Source organism: Felis catus, chromosome A3 (assembly GCF_018350175.1).
Source record: "Felis catus isolate Fca126 chromosome A3, F.catus_Fca126_mat1.0, whole genome shotgun sequence".
Taxonomy (NCBI): Eukaryota; Metazoa; Chordata; class Mammalia; order Carnivora; family Felidae; genus Felis; species Felis catus.
The window spans coordinates 27847503-27867947 of NC_058370.1; the positions used below are offsets into that span (position 1 = coordinate 27847503).

The following is a 20445-nucleotide window of genomic DNA, read 5'->3' on the forward strand; positions in this document are numbered from 1 at the left end:
CTTTCTGCTTCAAGGGGATTTAATACAGGGAATGAGGTGTTTGTAAAATGTGGGTCTAGCGTGGGTTCTGTTCCCTGGGTCTGAAATAAATGTAACTGACACAGCCCCAGGTTAGAAGCAGTGTGGGGGCTCCTGGGGGGCTCAGTCAGTTGAGCGTCTGATTTCGGCTCGGGTCATGAGCTCACGGTCCCGTGGGTTGGAGCCTGACATCAGGCTCTGTGCTGACAGCTCAGAGCCTGGGGCCTGCTTTGGATTCCGTTGTTTCCCTCTCGCTCTGCCCCTCCCCTGCTTGTGCTCTGTGTCTCTCAAAAATAAATATTTAAAAAAGAAAGAAGCAGTATGTAGTCACAGAGGACTATGTGTGGCTGGTTAGGGAAGGCAACAGGTGCCTGGGCCCCTCAAAGCCCCTTTGGAGATTTTGTGTGTGTGTGTGTGGGGGGGCGATCCCCAAACTGCTGTCATTGCTGGAGACATGTAGCACATTGCTCAGATTATAGCCACTTGTCCAGAGGTATGTGAAGAGAAAGGCAGACAGGCACCAGTACTAAAAGTTGAGTGTACTGCCCACAAAAGGAGGGACCCCAAAAGCTGGCCCCAGGGGAGATTGAGTTCCAGCCTGCAGCCTGGCATCCAGCCCTCAAAGCACATGGCCTTGCCTCTCAGTGAGTCCACGTTGGGGGTTCGAGTTAGGTGGCACGGTGTTGTGGTCCCCAGGGAGGTTTTCGGTAAGGTGAGGACACGTTTGTAGTTTGAAAGCTCACCAAGGCAGCTGGCAAGGAGGAGGGATGGGCGGTTCAACACATTCCTGAACACCCTTGATGACAATTGAGTGGCCCTGGGGGCAGCTTACTGTTTTGGGGTAACTTTGCCTGCTGAGCCAAAGTTCCACCTTTTTGCATGCATGTACTTGCCCAGGTGTGATCAGTAGGGCTGGCCAGAACCTTCCCCCTCCCCCCCCCCGATGAAGTGGGGAACCGTAAAGGGGTTGTAAACCGGCTATCAAGAGAGAAATCTGGCTCTGGCTCACAGTTGTATTTGTTTGGCAGGTAGAGTTAACTCGATTGCAATTCTTTAAGGTGAGACGCAGTCTTTCCTGTGAGTTTACAGGCTCCAGTATTCCCTGATGTATCAAAGCAACCTGCTTCATTCATGCTATTGATCGGGCTCTTGGAATCTTTTGAGTTTTCGACCCCAGTTGTTGAGGAGTATTTAGGACTGAGGATGCTTGGGACCTTGTGGATGCCAAAGGACCCCTGGAGTGTGTGACCCCTGGCGGCAGCTACACGGTGGTCACGCTAAGGGGAGGGAAATGGAGTGGAAAAGATGCAGCTGCAATAAACAAGATTAATATGAAACATGATGAATGTGTAACAAAAAAATGTAAAAAGAGAAAAAAATCCAGCTGCCTCTCAGATGCCTCCTCTGCCCACACCCCACCCCCAATCACAAGGTCTAGAGGCGCTGGTGAGTGGCCAAAGTCCCTTTAATATCCCTGAATTGCGTTACAAGTAATACTGCCGGAGGTGAGGAAGGGAGGGGGGTCTGGGGTGCGAGATGGGGGAGGAGGAGGGAGGGGGAGCGCCAAGCGCTCATACAAAATATGGCCAAAAGGCTTAGCATGCATGGAAAATTATTGCTGTCAGAAGTTCCTATTTACAGGGTCAACACCCTCCGTAATTGCTTCTGCGACCCCTCTCCCTCCCCCCATCCCTGCTGCCTCCCTTCCCAGGTGGGCCTGGAGCTGAGAAGCCCTCCCTAGAGAAGGGCCCCTACTCCAGGGGCCCCTCCAGTCTCCACCCTCCTCTGTGGCTGGGAGGAAAGAGGGAGGGGTCGGAGAGTCCAGGACTCCTGCCCCCAGAACTGGGCGCCTAGTGATGGGGCAGAGGCGTGTGCTTAAAGCAGGGGGGGCCAGGGCCCGTGAGCGTGGAGGTGTGTGCTTCGGTCCTCACCCGGGCATGCGAAAGCGCGGCGGGGGAGGTAGTGGCGGCCCCTCTGCCCGGGAGAGTTGCATAGACGTGGCCGGGAGGGAGCGCTCCTCCCGGGAGCAGAGCAGGCCGGAGGCCCCAGCGGGGTCCGGGGCTCAGTCGGTCCCTGGAACCTGGGGTCCCTTGAGAAGAGGAATAAATAGGAAACAAATCGAGGAGGCTCCTCTCTCCGGTCTCCCTGGAGTGGGAGTGGAAGGCTCAGGAGGGTGGGGACCTGCCCCATGACTGGATCTCCTGATACCCCTCACCGCCACCCCCCCCCCCTTGAGGGTAAGCAGGCTATCCCTCTCATTCTCGTGCCCCCTCCCCAGAGTTCAGGCTCTGAGGAGGGTGAGGCTTCTCCGTCACTCCCCAAGAGGGGGTGTGAGTGGGGGGTGGGATGGGGAACAGCTTTCTATGGCCGTTGCTGTCTCTCTCCTTGCCTGGCTCCCTGACCTCCCAGTCCAGCTGGGGAAGCCAGACCATCCCTGGGTGAGGCCAAGAGATTAAATATAACAATAAATAGATAAATAAATAAATACACAAATAAATAACTGGAGAGGCCCAGCCAGACAGGGGGAAGGGCATTTGTGAGGTGCCCCAGACTCCCCCCAACAAATAAGGAGGGGTACCTGTAGTCCTGGGGGTGGGGGAAAGTGCTCAGAGAATCTGGGGAGCGGGCAGCTGGAGACTGGAAGCCCAGGGAGGGGCTGTCCTGGGGTGAGAGGAGGACTACATTAGGGGGGCAGGGCCTGAACTGCCCCTCAAGTCTGCCCCTGGTCAGGTGAACACAAAAAGATGAGAACTGCGGGGAGGATGAGGGGGTCTGGAGAGAGTAGGGGGTGGGAGCGGTTGAGAAGGCCCTAGGACCGAAGAGGGTGGGGGATGTATGTATGTGAGCATGGTACAGGGGGCTGTGAATGGCTGGACCTAAGGCCAGGGTATGGAGGGGATCAGGGACACACCGGGGACTCCAGGAGGGGTGAGGATTGGATCCCTAGATGGGCACACATACAGCGAGCCCTGGCAGAGGCCAGAAGGACGGTCTGGGGTTGGAATGTGGTCTGGGAGCTGCAGGGCCTGCGTACCGTACCGGTGTGGATGAGGAAACCACAACAGACGTGAGAGTCAAAGGTAGGTTTGGGCCTTAGATTGGGGTTCCAATAGAGGAACGATAGGAGAGGCTCAGCTGAGAAGTGGGAAGAGAAGTCTGAAAGAGGGGAGAGGTGCAGGATCTGGGCGGAAGGAAATCTGGGGCCCGGGAGAGGTGCGGACCTGGTGCCTGAGTTGGGAGCAGGGGGTCAAGGTCCGAGTCTCAGGGGGCGGAAAGGACGTTGCGGTCGGGTGCGCTGGGGTAGCCAGTGCCAGAGGTGAGCGGTGGTTTTCGGGGCGGGAGAGAAAAGTTCCGGGCTGGGAGGGGTTCCCCACGAGGGGGGAGGGGTGGGCAGGGAAACGCTGTTGGGGCGCGGAGAGGATGGAGGTGGAGGTGGGGGGCCCCGAGGGCGGCGGCGGCGGCGGCGGCGGGCGGCTCAGCTGGCGGGGCCGGCGGGCGGCGGCGGGGGCGGCTCGGCCCCCTTGACGCAGGCGGCCTCGCAGTGCTTGTGGAGGTAGGACTTGAGCGCGAAGCTCTTGTCGCACTGGCGGCAGCGGTAGTGCTTGAAGGCCGAGTGCGTCTGCATGTGCGCGCGCAGGTTGGAGCGGTCGGCGAAGGCCTTGCCGCAGTGCGCGCAGCCGAACGGCTTCTCGCCCGTGTGCGAGCGCATGTGGCCCTGCAGCAGCCAGGGCCGCGAGAAGGCCTTGCCGCACACGCCGCACTTGTGGCGCAGGTTGTGCGTGAGCACGTGCATGGCCAGGGCGGGCATGGACACGTACGCCTTGCCGCACGTCGGGCACTTGCGCGCCAGCTGGCTGTCCAGGCTGCGGTGCGTCTGCTTGTGGCGGCTCAGGTTCGACGACGTGGCGTACGTCTTGCCGCACTCGGCGCACGCGTGCCGGTGCCCGCCGCCCGCCGGCGCCCCCGCGCGCCCCGCGCGCCCCCCGGCGCTCCCGGCGTCCCCCGCGCCGCCCGCGTCCCCGCCGCCCGCGCCGCGCCGCCGCCGCGAGCGCCCGTCCGAGATGAAGAAGGCGTCCATGGAGTAGCTGTCGGTCACGGCCGCCTCCCCGCGGAAGTAGCGCGCCGACAGGCTGGACTGCGGGCTCTCGGGGTCGCTGTACTCCTCCGGCGCCGCCGGCGGGTAGGCGGGCTCGGCCGGCGCCAGCTCCAGGCCGGGCTTCTGGTCCGCATCGTAGCTGCTGGGCGGCAGGCAGTGCGGGGCGTAACCTGCAGGGGCGGGAAGGGAGCGGGGACGTAGGTGAGGCGCCGCAGGGGGCAGGTCACACTCCCGGCGCTCTCCAGCGCGGCGTCCCGGAGCTCGCTCTTGGGAAATGTTGGCGCTCCTAACTAAGACGGCGGTCGCGGTCCTGCGCCTCCGCCCTGCCTGTGTTCACATCCTTCCGCTATGGGCCACCGATGAAACAACCCCTGCGCCACCCTCTTGGAGCATGGCGCCCCCACGGTGCCACGGGCTGTGTGTTCACTAGCTTCTTAAGTGGCTCACAGCCACGCACTGAAGGTCTTACCGTTTTTCACACCCACTTTACAGACGGAGACGTAAAGCGTCTAAACTCCCAGCTAGTAAGTGATAGAGCCAAGATTCAGACCTTAGCAGCTTGACGCCAAAGGCCATGCTGCCTTTATTCTAACGGCATTCTGCCATTCCAGTGCTGTAACTTCTTTGAATCTGTTTCCTCATCTACAAAATGGAGCTTATAATTGGGCTCTCCCTCCCAGGGTCTTTGGAAGGGCAGAGTTAAGTGATGAAAAGAAGCACGTATTAAGCACGCACCGGGCCCTGCTTCAGTGCTTTATTCATGTTAACTCATTCAGTCCTTACAGGCCCTACAAAGTGGTGCCGTTCTCATCCCCAATTTCTGTGTAAGGAAATACAGAGAAAGGGAGAGAAGGAGTACCCAGTAATTACTATATAAATGTTAGCTATTATAATTATGCTTTTTATTTGCTTGAATAAGTGTCCTCACTGAAGGTTATTTAATTGTCTGCCTACCCCACCAGGCTGTGAGCTTCCAAGGGCTGGATTTGTGTGCCCAGCATGTGCCTGGCTTAAAAAAAACAGGTGTGCAATGAGTAGATGTTGCATAAATGAGTTACAGCCCTGTTAGACCCATCTCCCGGGGCTGCTAGAGGATTTGAGAGGTCATGTGTGTGGCATGTACTAGGTGCTTCAGGAATGGGACTTCCTTGTATTTGCTCCTGAGCCTGTTTTGCTCCCAGCTCCACTAGAAGCATTCTGGAGTCTCCCTGTGAAAATTCACCTCCCCCCCCTTCTTCCCTCCTCTTTGGAGTTGGACCAGAAATCCTGTCTACCTTGGGTTTGTGTGATGGGTGGGTAGGCAGGCTGAGGCTCGCCCAGGGGATTCCACAGAGGCTTCCCAAGTGCAGGGGCCACCATGATTTGTCTCTCCTTCCCAGGGCCTAGCGTGGTCCTGGCTGGCACCCTCCTCAGACCTGGGGTCCGGGCTCTCAGGGGAATTTCTGGCAGACGTGCCCAACACTTACCGACCTGGCACCAAATTACAAAGTGTTTCCATTGTCTTTCGATTCCAGGAGAACAAGGAAAGTCTGGCCCCTTTCTGAGGCCTTCAAGCTGGCGAGTGGCACAGCCGGAGCTCTGACCTTCCTTCTGACCTTGAGACCCGTTCTCCCCACTCTCCAGCCTCCCCCACTCAGGAAAACAGGCGGAATAAGACTTTGTAAGCAGGGAACTGGATTCCCAGCTTGAAACAGCCTGCCTGCCCCATCCAGCCTCTGTACCTCTTCCTCTCGTCTGGAATTTGCGATGGTCACAGAGTAAAGTCTGTGCAGAGTGTCCCCCAGCCCTGAAGGCGAGGGCATGCCCTTTTTTTTCTTTCCCTTCAGCTGTTGGCACAAGACAGTCTGCACACAGAGTGACTGGGGACTGTGGGGGTGGATGACTCAGTAGGGAGGGGCTCGGGTTGCAGAGAAGGCAGTGGGGCTGGCAGTTTTTTAATGGGGGAAGGAGAGTTGCCCCGCCTCCCAGCATCCCATTCCTCCCCTCCTGTCTGCCTTTGGTCTGGAGGCACTCCCCCCCCCCCCCACTTCAGGAATCAGGCCCCAAAACATTCAGGGAGTATTGTTTCAGACTGAGTTAAATACCTGCCTGGTACTCCCAGACCTCCTGTCCCTGGTACTTCTATTGTAACTCCTGAGATAGTGATAATAACAGCAAATATTTATTGAGCGCTTACTGCATGCCAGGCTTTGGGCTGGGCGCTTCACTCCCATCACCTGACCAAATCATCACAAAAGCACTTTCACTACAGATAAAGAAACTGAAGTATGGAGTGGTAATGGTGCTTGCTCAGGGGTGGAGCAAGGATTGGAACACACTGCCCTGCTCCCTTGCTTCCCACACACCCAGAGGTCCCGGAGGAAGTGGCTACCTCCCATCCCCAGGGCCCCAGCTAGCCAGCGCTCCATAAGCATTTGTGAAATGGGTGATAAGTGGCAATGGAGATTTGCGGGGCCAGCCTCACTCCCCAGCCCAGCGTGACCCGCTGTAGGCCATTCTGCCTACCTGGTCTTCGGACAGCTTGACTCCTGGCACAGATTCTGGGTGACCTTGAGCAAGTCATGTACCTTTGTGTGCCTCAGGGGATAGATAGTATAGGATCCATGTGTCAGGGGATCACTGATCATGCGACCAGCGCGTGTCCTATTACTGAATAAGGACGGCATACTGGTTAAGAGCATAACCTTGGTGCCCCACTGCCTGGATTGAGTTCTGACTTGACTGTTCCCAGCTGTGTGACCTTGGACAAACTGCTTGCCCTCTCTGTGCCGCTGTTTCCCCAGCTGTAAAACGGGGGATAATGGAAGCATGCAGACAGTTGCAGTAGGGAGTCCGCGAGTAAAGAAACCGTATGTGAAAAGTGAACAGATACTAATGAACATCCTAGAGAACTTAAATGTGTCAGGTGCCATTTTGAGGGCTTTATATACATGAATGCATTCCATCCTCTTGACTCCGAGGTTGCTATCATCTTACAGACCAGGAAATTTAGACACAAGATGGTTAAGCAACGTGCCCGCCTAGTAACTTAGGGCCAGGATCCCAACCCAGGATCCCAACCCAACCCAACAATCTCCCCACATGGGTTTCTGTGCGGCGGTTTTGTTGGCATCTGCTAAGACACATCTTGATGTTCCTCTCTGGGCCTCTGTTGCCTCAGGACGTGTAATTTCTACTTCAGGTTTGGGTGAGAAAACTTTTGGTGGGTGGCAGGAGTTCAGTGACCCAGGCCAAGTCCTCACGGGCTCCCTGCCTGTGGTGCCCTCTGGTGGCAGCCTGTAGCACTGCAGCATCTTACTCCTGTCGCTGGGGGGCTCTTTACATAGAAATAGGGGCGCCTCAAACAAAGGCTGCTCTTCAGCCTAGAGACGGATGCAGAATTGCCTTCAGGACAGGCATTGCAGGCCAGACCTGATTCCCAGCAGTCGTGAAGCTCCACGTGCGTTGTGTGGGTGGGGGCGGGGTAGAGTTGTGGGCTAGAAGAGAGTTTTCGTGGTCATATCGGGAGGAGGTGGTTCTAACTTGCTTTGTGACCTTGGCCAGGTTACTTAGCCTCTCTGGACTTGGTCTGTACGGAAGAAGGTTGACTGGGATGCTTTAAAGACCCATTCTGCATCGTGGCCCTTTCTGAATTAGATCCTCAGGCCCTTTTCCTGTCCCTCCAGCACACCCCCAAGCTCCCTCAATTCTACCTCACTCTCCTCAGAGCCGCCCTATGTGACCTTGTCTATGTGACCTTGGCAAGTTATGTAACCGTTTTGTGCCACGTATGTATAAGGGAGCTTGTAATAGCACTGAATGAATTAATGCACATAAAGTGCTTAGTACAATGCTTGGCACACAACAGACTCCCCAGCTGCCATTATTATTATCATTATTATCCCTACGTTTCCTGGTGATAGTCTTCTAATCTAGCAAGAGGAGAACGAGACACACATGGGAGTCTCAGGCTGCTATATGATCTTGGGCAAACCACCTCACCTCTCTGGGCCTCAACACTGGAGAATCCTTTAGGACGCTAAGTTGTGTTCTAACTCTGTGCATGGAACCCCGATGGGTTTTCGGTGCTTTCCTCTGTTCCACAGGTGACCATAGATGGCTGAGCTACTTGTCCCCCATCTGACAGAGTGACAGAGTGGGTCACGACAGAGGCAGGAATGGCCAGGGACCCAGGGAGAAGAGACGTGGCTCTCATCCTGGTTCTTTTACTCATATCCTAGCTGTGTGCTCTTGGGCAAGTCACACAGCCTCTCTGGGCTCGAATCCCCCATTGGAGGGATCGGGACTAGAGCCACCCCTGCCACCTGGGGGAAGGCTCAGAAACACTTTGGAGACAGCATACACATGTCACCTGCGAACGACTCTTGGCCTTCTCTGCCTAAGAGTCTCGATACTTTAGATCGAAGGTCCAGAATCCGTTAAAAATGAAAAATCTGGTAGCCAAAGGAATGGTGGGAAGGGAATTTTACGAAGATTAAGGTGCTAGGTGGACTCCAGACACGGTCTCACCCAGCCGTCTGGCCCCTTGGGGTGAGGGGAGGCATTTCTGATAAGTGCCATTACCAGTACCACTGCTTTCATTGACCCTCCCCTGGGTGCCAGGCACGGTGCTAAGCCCAGAGGCCCAGAGAGGGGAGAGGATTTGCCCAAGGTCGCTGGAAGAGGAGCTAGGCTTGTAACCCTCCGAAGCCTGTGTTTTTTCCCAGAACACCCTAGCTGGATGGAGACTGCTGGGGTAGGAAGTTTTCAACTGGTGGGGGAAAGGAGCAGTGGGTTTCTTTTCCAGGTGACATCCCCCACTTGGCCCGTGTCTGATAGGATGGTGGGGTGTTGGGGGCGGAGAGAAGCTCTTTGAGAAACTGTTCCAGCCCCTTGTAAGTTTTTGCAAATAAAACTAACAGAAGTAATGATGGACTCTTATTAAGCACTGACTGTGTACAAGGCACCCTGCTCAGTGCTCTGTGCACATGACTTCCTCTCTAAGGGAACGTGATAGTCACTTCCTCCAGGGCCGTATCGAAGCTGAGGCCCAGAGAGAGGCCTTGACCCACCTCAGGTCACAAAGCAAGTTCACACCCGAGTTAGGCCAGCCTCCTGCCTCTCAGTCCTTGACTCCCTTTCCCAGTCTCTCCCAGATTCCCAGGGTCCCAACCTTCCTCCAGGGCATTTCCAGCCCCAGTCCCACTGCCCTGCCTTGAGATGGGCAGAAAAAGAGAGGGGCCTGGTAGTGGGCCGGCTTTCCAGGTGGCCCACTTTCCTGAGGAGGGCCCAGCCCTGCTTGGTGGTGGGAGCTGGAGGGGCTGCTGCACGGGTATATTTAGAGCAGCCTCTTGCTGTGCCAGGGCCTCGGGCCTCGAGAATCAGCTCCAGCCAGCTGAGCAGAAAGCCAGGTCTGTCAGCAGCAAAGCGGGATAAAAATAGTTTCTCCTGTCTGCTCACAGAGCTGGGCAAAGGGGCTGGTGCCTCCCCCTCCCCTTATTATAGCATCTTTGTTAGCTGTTCCCTGGGCACCAGACCAGAAATGACACCCACATCCTCCAAGGGCCTAGCAGCTGGTGCACCTGCCCACTGGGGAGGGTCCCTGGGAGTCCAGATGAGCAGGGGACAGAGTGAAGTCTGGCCCAACACGACCACGGCTGTAGGGTGTGGGGCTGACGCCTACTGACCCAGGCCCAGGGAGTGTCTAGAGGATTCCAGGGTCCCTCCCTCCCTTCCCCCCACTCAAGAAATCCCACATATTCTGTTTCCTCCTGACTGTGACCCAATTCCTGTGGCCCATGGGGAGGTCCACAGCGCTGCAGGAATCAATAGGAAAGATTTTTCAAGGGGTTGTGGAGATAGGAGTGGGTGGCTAAGGGTCTTGAATTGCCTGGCACTGACTGGTCTGCTCCCTTGGGGGAGTCTCCGGAAGGCCCTTGCACAATGCATGCAGGCGCTCCACGCCTCCTGCTTTCTGCCCTCCCCTCCTTCTGTTCCAGAAGGGTACAGTCAGAGGGCCCATTCCAACCTCCCTTCTTACCCAAAGGCTGGCAGCCGGACACCGCAGCTGCGAGGGAGGCCAGGAACTCTGGGGGTCTCATCTCTCTCAGCAAGGGTCTCATCCTGCCTCTCAGAGGGCCTCCAGGCTATGGAGGGTTCTTAGAACATGTAGATGAAGCACTCACCAGGGAGGTGCGACAGGGTCCACCATTTATGCCCCGTGACCTCATGCAAGGCACGGGTCTCCCTGGCCTCGTTTGCCTTTGTAGGTTGGAGCTAATCCTCCCCTGTGCTCACTGCCCTTTGCCCACAGTGTGTGTGGGGGGAGTTGGGGTGTGGGGAGTTTGGGGGATGATATAAATTGCTGTGCTGACATAGGGACTTGATGTATTCTTCTGCTGTCCCTCAGGAACCATAAACAGACTGCTTGAAAAATAGATGCTCAGCTCTGTCCCCTCATGTCACCTTTGTGATCCCAGGCTTAGAGGGGACTGTGGACCCCAGATTCCATATCCCACATGGGCCCTGTTATTCCATACTCCCACTGACTAATTCTTAGAAAAATCAGATTTCTGGGTCCCTACAAGGTCAGAGCTGAAAGAGATCAAGTTCAACTGCTTGAGTTCATGAGAAGGAAACTAAGGCTGGGGTTGGGGGAGACCAGTCCAAGGTCACGAAAAAGCTAATGGTGAGTCTAAGACATCAACCTGGCAAGCCTTCAGAATGGACCTGGACATGACCTTGAACTAGAAATTCGATCTGGATCGTAATCCTGGACCCTGAACATTGACCTGGACCTGATCTCGGACATTGAAACTTGAACTTGGACATGAATTTGTCCTGAATCTTGGACTGGACTAGCCTAGGACATTGACCTTGGACCTTGTCCTAGACTTAAGGTTGGACATGGATGTTGGGCCTGGATCTCAGATCTGGACCTGGACTTTGAACCTGGACCTCTGACACGTCTCTAACCTGGATCTTGGGCCTAGATCAAGACTGAGATACCAGGGGAAGTGGTAGTTAAGAGCCAGATGGGCCTGCTGTGTGTCCTTGGGCACCTCCCCAGCCGTCTCTGGGCTCCCTCTGCCAAGGAATTGGGGCAGCCCTTTTGCATCCCTGCTCCCCAGATGGCCTTTCTGAGGTGTGGGGTGGATGTGTTGGGGCCTTTCAGCTGGGCTTCCAGGCCTGGCCTGGAGCGACTCCCTGGCGCCATCAGAGGGAGTGAGAGGAAGTGGGTGCTGGTGTAATGTGGTCAACTAGATAAGCCCATGGGCAAGAGTAGGAGTGCTTCTTCAGCCTGCTGGAGAGGCTTAATGTAGCTGTGGAGGGCAGACAACTGTGTTATTGGATTGGCATTGATCCCTCATCTGCCTGGGTCAGATGCACTGTGAAGCAGTACGGGGGCAGGACCAGGGTGGGGGGGGGGCAGAGGAGGGAGGACAGGGAGCCCAGCTGGAGTTCAGAGTTGGGGTGTGAGGGTGTGATGGAGGTAGGCAGTGAAGATGGGCTGAGATCCACGGAGACTACAGCCACGCAGATAGATGAGCAGCAGCCTGCTCTGGGATGGCTGAGAGTTCCCCCAGCATCTCCCCAGGATGCGAAGGGGTGGGCTTGGTGGAGTTGGAGGGCGAGGTTCTGAGAGGGTCAGGAGGATGTGAGTTGGCATCTCACAAGACGGAATCTGTGTTCAGAATCACTCAGGGGAGAGGAGGGGAAGGGGAGGCTGCACTGAGGCAGAAAACAGTGGAGGAGCAAGAGGAGAAGGAGGGGGAGAAATGAGGCATTGTATTGGACAGGATGGTGGAATTAAATCTGGTCTGCCTTCTTTGGGGAGCTCTGCAGAAAGGCCTAGAGATTTTTCCATTTGGGAAGCTTCCCCTTCCCTGTTTAGGGGCTCTTTGGGCTGGGGCGAGGCCTGGAGCCCTGATGCACCTGCACCTTTTTGCCCAGCCTGTAGAAGCTGAAAAGGGAGGGAGTAGAGCATTGCTTGTGTGTGTGTGTGTGTGTGTGTGTGTGTGTGTGTGTGTGTGTGTGTGTGTAGGAGGAGTCCTCCAGGAATCCTCAGCACTCCCAGGCATTCCCTGAGCTGGGAGTACACCTCTTTAATTTGGGGCCCTGAATCTTCATCACTTAGGAGCCAGTGGTTCTCCTGACCTCCACATTCACAGGCCCCCCTCCCCGCACCCCTCCCCAGCTTCCCCTCCCACCAGCCTCATCCTGACCCTGTAGCGGCTGCTGCAGGAATGGCTTGTAAGAGGATCTTTCTAATAACTGGAACTATCTCCAGCCCCAGGCCCTTCCCCCCTTCCCCCCTTCCCCCTCCCTTCTCCTCCCTCCCTCCTTTCCTCCCTCCATCTCCTCACCTCCCCCCCCTCCTCTCTTTCTCCTTGTTTACCCAGCACACTTACACACGCTGGGAGAGAAAAACGTCGGCTCAGCAATTTTTCACACTTCCCTCAAACGCTCAGCAAGGTTATTTCCGGCAGAGTGGAGACAACGGGCCACTAGGAGCCGGTAGGCTCTCTGAGGACCCCCAGCACCCTACCCACCCGTGGGATGAGGGAGCCTTCACTGCCCAGTCTAGCCACACCCCAGGGATAGGAGAGGCCCCTGACAACAGGATGAGGCAGACCTTGTGTTTCCTGGCCATACCCAGGCTTGAAGGGTCACCCCCTGATCTCCGGCACTAACCCTGGACTGCAGATACTGCCAAGAGCGGCTAAGCCAGGGTGCCTGTCCTCACTGTGGGGCAGCCTGCAGAGAATGAAGCCAAGAAATACCTGGTCTCAGAAACTCTGCCACCCTCAGCCAGGCATTGGATGGCAAACAGAATCCTACAGAAACCCCGACAATGGCCCCCTGCATTCTGTTAGACCCTCATCCAGGCATCTCCAGAGCCTCCCATTCCACACTTGACCTTCACAAAAGCTGAGCTTGTCAAAGTTGGAAGGATACTCAGTTCAGCCATCCAAACTCTTTCCCTGCTGGGGAGGCAGAGGACCACAGAAAGGAAGACACTTGCCCAAGGTCACATAGCGAGTCAGAGATCTAGAGCCCAAGTCACTCAGGGTTCTAGGCCAGGGATCAGACTATCAGGACAGCCGGAGAATTCTCTGGAGGCCAGGGAGCTGGTCTACAACCTTCTGGGGAAAGGGCAAAAGACAAGGGAGTTCTAGGGTGTCAAACCTGGTGGAACCCCTGTGGGAACACCCCTGCTGGTAGCTTTGCCCCAACTTTTGCTCTGACCCACCATTCACTCAGGGGCTCCTTTCAAAGCTTTTTTGGCCTGAATTCAAAGCAAGGCACTCCTGCCTCCCTCCTGAGGAATAGTTTGCAGTTTAGATTGTGCATGAGAAATTCTCTAGGCTTCTCTGGGTTTCCTCAACTGGCCTGGGGACAGGACCACAGAAGCCTCAGGGGGTGGGAGCCCAGGATTTTGTGCCAGTCCCCCAAGGGATCCACATCCCAGTCTTGCAGGCATTTCTACCCAGATCCTAGCACACACACGCCCCAGCCCTGGCATGGTCCCAGGTCCACCCTCTGTCCTGCCAGCACTCAGACAAGCCCAGCCATATCCCTGGGCCTCTGTCCTCGAACCCAAGAGGCCCTGGGGTCAAGAAAAGAGGACAGTAGAATGAGAGACATATGGGTGAAGAAAATGGGGGTTGGTTCTCTTGGGGATCTGGAGGAGGCCAGGGGCTGAGGGGCTGCAGCTGTATCCCTGATCACTCCCTAATTTCTTTGACCTTGATGAGGTCACAGAGCCTTTTGCCCAGCGCCCTCTTGCTACCTGGCTTGACAGAGTGATGGAATGTGGGTGAAGTGCTTGGCAATCCCCAAGGTGAAACTCCCACCCTCCCTGGCTCCTGCCTTCACCACCTCAGCCCACCCCCCATTCTCAGCCCTTTCTTCTCTTCTTTTTCTCTCCTCCCCTCTTCTTCCTCATCTCCCCCTCCCCACACACCCCAAAGCCAATGCCACATGTGATGTCAGATTTCTTACTGCCAAAGGGATGCCTCTTCTCCAGACACCTGCCCTGGTGTGGGCCATCAGAGGAGAACCCTTTTGTGATCCCCTTGATGGGGGATGGGATCTACGGAAGCAGTCTCAGATTCTTCTCTACATCCTTCAGAGATCACCCCCTTCTGAGCCTGAATGACCTCTCTTGTCCCTCAAACCCTTGTCCCTGCGGGAACTTGCTCTGAGAAGAGATGGAGTGTGTTGGGGGTGGGGGACTTACAAGGAACAGCAGGGCTGGCTCTGGAGGGGGTTGAGAAGCTGGAGTGGGGAGGGAGTGCAGCCCAGGGGACCAGGAGCCACTTTGGGGGAACCCCTCCTAGAAATCCCCTCTTCCTTGCAGTCCCCAGGACAGGCCCAGCCTTTGGCAGGCATGTGGCTGAGGGTAACAAAAGAGTTGCTGAGAGAGGGGACCTGAGAACACTTGTCTGGCATCGCCAGGGGGAGCAGGCTTGAAGGGAAGGAGGGAGCCCCCAGCTACACCCAAGGAGCCAACCCTGTCTCCCCAGGGACTGGTAGTGCAGGCCCGCTTCTCCACCAGGGCAGTACACTCAGACATCCAGCCTCCTTCCCTCCACTGGGGAGAGGGGACCCACAGACTGCCTTGTGCATTGGCCCCCAGCATTAGCCCTTCGTGGGTGCCTCTCTCTCTCTCTCTCTCTCTCTCTCTCTCTCTCTCTCTCTCTCTCTCTCTCCATTCTCTCACCACCCCTCACTCCAGCCCCGTTTAGGGCCACAACTTTCTAAGTCCGGGCTGGCGCGTGGCTGTGGGATGGATCGACCCTGCGACTTTCCCTTTGTAGGGACCTAGCCCCTGCCCCGCCCGCCCGGCCCTCGGGAAGCCCGGGAGGCGCACACAGCCAGGGAAATCTCTACCCGGGGTTCCCTGCCGCGCGCACCCCTCCTCGTGGCCCGAGTTGGGGAGGGCCCGAACTCCCCTCCCTCTTTCCCTCCCCCCCGCCCCCCCCCCCCCCGCCGGGTCCTACTCACCGTTGTCCCCGGGCGGCCCCCGGGCGCCAGGCAGCACGTAGGCGGTCTCCAAGGGGTGGTAGGTGGGGGCCGGCACCCCGCTGCACTGGAAGCCGTCCCCTTTGATCTTCTTTACCAGGAAGGAGCGCGGCATGGTGCGACTGGCGGGGGGCTCGGCGGGGGCACTTGCGTGGGGCCCCGGTGGGGGGAGGCGGCCAGCCGGGCGCGATTGGCTGTCGGCGCGGGGTTTCAGCACTGGACAGCTCCCAGCGGGCGGGCGGGCGGGCGGGCGGCAGCGCGGAGCCGGCACCGGTGGCGGCGGCCCCGGCTCTGGCTCGGGCTCCCGCTCGGGCTTGGCGGCGGCGGCGCGCAGACAGGCGATCGCTGGAGCTGTGCTCAGCACTCCGGCTGCCTGCCGGCTTTATATGGGACGCAGGCTGGAGGAGATCAGGTGGTCCCCTAGCAATGGAACTGTTCAGCGCTCTAATCCATCAAATGTCCCCCAGGACAATCGCTCCGCACACGTTCCCCTGAACCGGCAGCGGTGGGGGCAGGCCAGGCGCAGGGAGCAGCGGGCAGGCAGGAGGGGAGAAAGTGAGGGCGAGAAAGGCGCAGAGATACAGAGAGACGGAGAAAGAGGAGGGGGGGGGGTGGAGGGAGAGAGAGAGGAGAGAGGAGATACACAGAGAAAGACAGAGACATACACTGAAAGAGGTAGAAATAGAGACCGAGATAAGGACAAAAAGACACAAGAGAGAAACAGAGAAAGAAGGAAAACAGAGATGGAAAGAAGTAGCAACACACGCTCACACACCCATGGGAGAAAAAAAGAGATCCAGACACACAAAAAGAAAGCCCCCCAGGGATGCAAAGAAAGGGAAAGAAAAGTGTAAGATAGAGGGAGAAGCCGAGGGGAGAGGACAGAGAGTGGTCCGAGCAGTCGGGGTTCAGGCACATGGGGACACAGGGAAGGGGATGCAAAGAAAAGAGTGTGAGCTCGCCAGCCGCGACCCTCCTGCCTCCAGTCCTCTCCCTCTCCCCCAATTCAGAAGTGGCCAGTGTGGACACTCAGCTTTAACTAGAGGAAGTCGGCACCCCCACCCCAGCTTGGCCTCCCACTGAAGCCCCTGTTGGGTTTGGGGTTCAACTTTCTTCTCCCAGAACTGGTGGGGGCAGCAAGTCCCCCATGCCGATGCCGGCCCCTCTCAGCCGGTCCTGTTCCGGTGCCTAGCTCAGGCAGGCGCTGCAAGAGGAAGTGAAAATCGTCCAGTAATTAATTTCCCTGCTGCCGGGGGGTGGTGGTTTTGACACATCCGAGGCTGTGTCTTTCCCTGAAGCGGGGAGCAGACAATAGAGACACGTGGACTGGGAAGGGAGAGGGGGGAAGGGAGGGGGAGCGGGGCTCCCGCTGGAACTCTTTGCAGGTCAGCTCCTTTGTCTCCAGGAGGATCTGAGCAGACCCCCCCCCCCCCCACCATCCTGCCAAAACCTAGGGGGAGCCTCTATATCTTGGAGGATCGAGGAGCAGGAGAACTCAAACCCCTGCCCAGAGACTTGCTTGGCAAAGTGCCATGGTGGTGGGCTGGCCTCAGCAAGTATGGGATGGCCAGTGCACAAGAGTCCCAGAATTGGACTCCAGGAATGTCAGGATCTCCTTGGTCAACAGCATTCTGTTTATGGGATGCCAGGCTGACGGAGTGGGGATGTGCTTTTGGCACTGGGTCATTCAATACCAGTTGGGAGACTAAGACCCAGAGAGAGTATGGAGGTGCCTGAGGTCCCACAGTGAGTCAGCAGAAATTTCCAGAGACCCTTGTGTGGCCCTTGGGCACCACCAAGTGAGGGGCTTCCACTAGTCTTTGAGGTGTGATGTGGAACCTTGGAATAAAACATGCACCCTTCAGCTTGCCAAGGCCCTGCACGATCTGGGGGAGTGGTGCCCATCTTCCCAGCCGTACAGCCTCATATTTCCTCCCTGGGACTTTTTTCAAATCTCAGTCACTGTGGGTTGAGATGATCATATCCCTTGACACATGGCATACCCCTGTGTTCCCTACACCAGCCATACAAGCAACTTCTAGTTCTTTAGGTTTGGTGCCCGGTGGCTTATCTTTTGGCCTCCACAGTGTTCCCTCCTTTAGATTGTCCTTCCCTCCACTTCATCCTAGCACGCCCCTACTTGTCCTCAGGACTTAGCTGAGGGATCACTTCCTCTAGGGGAAGTAAGTATCCCTGACTTCCTGTATTGTAGACTAGGTCAGCTAGCCCATTAGCCCCTGAGCTTCATGGGGACAGGGACTCTGTCCCATGTGTGGCTCAGCATACTCTTACAGGGTGCAGTGGGGCACCCCAGCTTGCTAGCTGTGGCATGGTGGGCAAGTTATTCAACTGCTCTGTGCCTCACTTTCCCCCTTTATAAAATGGGAATAGTAATTGCTGTTAGCTCAGGGGCTTGGGAGCATTACAAGAGTTGCTGTATGTAAAAGGCTTGGAACGGTGCCTCGCCTATACTAGGTGCTCAATACATGTGGCTTTTATATGCACAGTTGTACCTGGAGCACCCACATGTTTGTGGGGTTCTGTGGAGGAAGTGGTGGCAATCCTAGTCCCTGCTCTCTTGGAGGTGACATTCGAGGGGCAGTGGATGGACACTGAAGAAGGAAACACTGATGTCAACAGTATCCTTTCAAATAGTTGCTCAGTGCTGTAAGGGACATAAAACTGGGTGAGGTGATGAGTAAGGGTCTCCGGGAAGAGGGGACATCCGAGTGGAGATTTGAGTGACGAGATAGAGTTGGCTGTGGGCGGAGCCAAGGAGAGGGTGCTCCAGGCAGAGGCTCCACAAGTTCAAAGGCTCTGAGACAGGAGTGAGCTGGGGCCACGGAGGAGTGTGTTGATGGTTATTTGTGGTGTGTCCAAATTTTTGAGTTTGTGCTGGGCTCTGGGATCTCCGTCTTCTATGGGTGCTTAGTCCAGTGGGATGTGTAAGACAAGTGGGTGCCCATGAGCTCACCTCTGCCTGCCTGGTGGTTCCCCCGTTCTGATCTCCTACAAAGAGACAATGAAACTGAACCCAGAGAGCTTCCCAAGACATTGAACATTCATGATGGCTTAGAGACAGAGCTGGAACTGGGCTCTCTCTCATCAGGTCTTCTCACTGGGCAGGATGGAGAGGTAATCCACCCCAGAAGTGACATATTCAAGGTCCTGTAGAGCACTAGTGGTAGGTTGAGTGTAAGATCCCAGGTCTCTGGGCACCTGGGTGGTTCAGTTGCCTGGCATTTTTCTAACTCTTGATCTTGGCTCAAGTCATGATCTCATGGTTCAGCTCATGAGTTCGAGCCCCTGTGTTGGCCTCTGCACTGACAGCACGGAGCCTTCCTGGAATTCTCTCTCTCTGCTCCCCGCCCCCCCCCCCCCCCCCCGCTCATGCTCACTCTTCTCAGAATAAATAAATAAACTTAAAAAAAAAAAAAAGAAAAGAAGAAAAAAAAGAAGAAACCTTCAGCCCAGAAAGTGAGGTTCAAAAATACCTACAGTGTTAGGGGCGCCTGGGTGGCTCAGTCAGTGAAGCATCCAACTTTGGCTCAGGTCACGATCTCACGGTTCGTGGGTTGGAGCCCCGCATTGGGTTCTGTGCTGACAGCTCAGAGCCTGGAGCCTGCTTCAGATTTTGTGTCTCCCTCTCTCTCTGCCCCTCCCTTGCTCATGCTCTGTCTTCTCTCTCTCAAAAATAAATAAACATTAAGAAAAAAACACAACCCTACAGTGTGGGGAGGCCTTAAGCATGGAGGAAATACACAATGGCTGGCACGGTTTCATCACTAGGACACTGAGAAGGCCCTTCTGTCCCCTAAACCTCTCCTAACATTGGCTTCCTAGTTCCAGAAAGTCTGCTATGAGAAACTCATTTCTCCAAGTCACTATCAAATAAGTAAAGAGCTTTAACCTTAGGGATGTCTGCTGCAGCATCTGAGACTGGAATAAAAGCCCCAAACTGGGGAAAATGGGGAGGGGGCTATGAAGAAGCCACCTGCTTGATGGAATGTTCTGTAGTCATTAAAAATCATCGTATAAGGGAAAAAGCTCACGGAATCCTGTTAAACGAAGGATGCGGCATCCCGAAATCTCTCCTAGCGTGTTCACAACTATGAACCAAAATAAAAATAAACGTGGAAACTGAACGGAGGGTGGGTCTATGGGTTTGCCCCTCCCCCCCCTTCTTTCCGCGTTTTCTGAAAAAGACCGTAAAATGTTTCAATTCAACAGGCATTGACCTTGAATACTTGCTAACTGCTCCCTTACTTCTAAAGAGAAGAACTGATACATTTTGTGAAACATGTCAGGATATTCATTCTTCTGACTTTTGGGAACATAGCGCTGCTGGTGGCAACTTTCCCCAGCGACAATAATAATTATTGTTCTATCAACGGCAGCAGCACTGTGCAGCTCTGTGTGCCTGGCACTGTTCTAAACACTTACCCTCCACAGAAGCTGGCCTTGCCAGGGGCTTTAGTGAGAGGGATTCAGAGTCGGCCTGTTTTCGGTTCAAATCCGAGTTCTGCCATTTCCCAGCCACGTGGCTCTCTGTGCCTCCGTTTCCTCATCTGTAAAGTGGGGGCGTTAACAGGGCCCGTCTCACAAGGTTGCAGTCATGATTAAGTGGCAATGTACCTGTGAAGTGTTTGGAGAAGTGCCTGGCCCCCAGTGACCTGCCTTGATAATTGTTGGCCGATTTTAACTTCCATGGCTTCCCTCATCTCAGCCCCACCATGACCTCGTGGCCGAAGACTCTCTTGTGCCTCATTTGTAGAACCCACGTGGCACGATGAGTTCCAGACCACAAGGTTACCGTGTGCGGGAGCTGGGGAGGGTCCCGGATCCGTGTGGCCCACAGCCTGCCTCCCTAGGAGCCTTGATACAACAGGTCTCACTAGTGGGGGCTGCCGTCTCAGCCCTCTCTGCTCTACTCAGTCTGCCCTGGTATCCTCCAGATTTTAACCTTGCTCTGCCCGTCCGGGAGGAGGCTGGCTACTGGTGTCTGGGTGTGGATCTCAGTGCTGTGTAACCCAGGTGGCCGGCAGAACTGCCCCGTGCCTCGCTCTGCACTTCTGTGGAGGGGACGAGGCGTCCTATTTGCAGGGTTCACCGCCTGTGGTTAGGAAGGAGCAGTGCCCCGGGAGTCAGGAGCTCAATTCTAGTCCCGGCTCTGCCCCCTTTGCTCCTCCTTCTGGGCTCCAGCTTTCTCGTCTGTCAAATGGGCATGGGAGAAGATGGTCCCTGAGCTGCTGTCCAGGGCCGATAATGGAATTCTGTATGAATTCCAAGGAGGAGAGTGGCCGCAAATGCATCCACTCCACGCT

At 56.0% G+C, this 20445-nt stretch overlaps 2 protein-coding genes across 4 annotated transcripts in view; one reads left to right on the forward strand and one right to left on the reverse strand.

Moving 5' to 3' along the window:
• Positions 1–20445, forward strand: part of FAM110A (family with sequence similarity 110 member A) — a 132240-nt gene that overhangs the window by 8084 nt on the left and 103711 nt on the right. The gene's annotated exons all lie outside the window — the stretch shown is intronic.
• SCRT2 (scratch family transcriptional repressor 2) lies at positions 1466–15365 on the reverse strand. The gene is made up of 2 exons (XM_023251370.2): positions 15104–15365; positions 1466–4284 (listed from the first exon to the last, which is right to left on the reverse strand). Exons 1-2 carry the CDS (start codon positions 15234–15236, stop codon positions 3494–3496), a joined length of 924 nt encoding a protein of 307 aa, XP_023107138.1. The 5' UTR covers positions 15237–15365; the 3' UTR covers positions 1466–3493.

Coding starts and splice junctions, on each gene's coding strand:
- SCRT2 (XM_023251370.2), bottom strand. CDS start 15,236: ATGCCGCGCTCCTTCCTGGTAAAGAAGATCAAAGGGGACGGCTTCCAG. Junction 4,285..15,103: donor GGGGCCGCCCGGGGACAACG/GTGAGTAGGACC, acceptor CCGCCCCTGCAG/GTTACGCCCCGCACTGCCTG.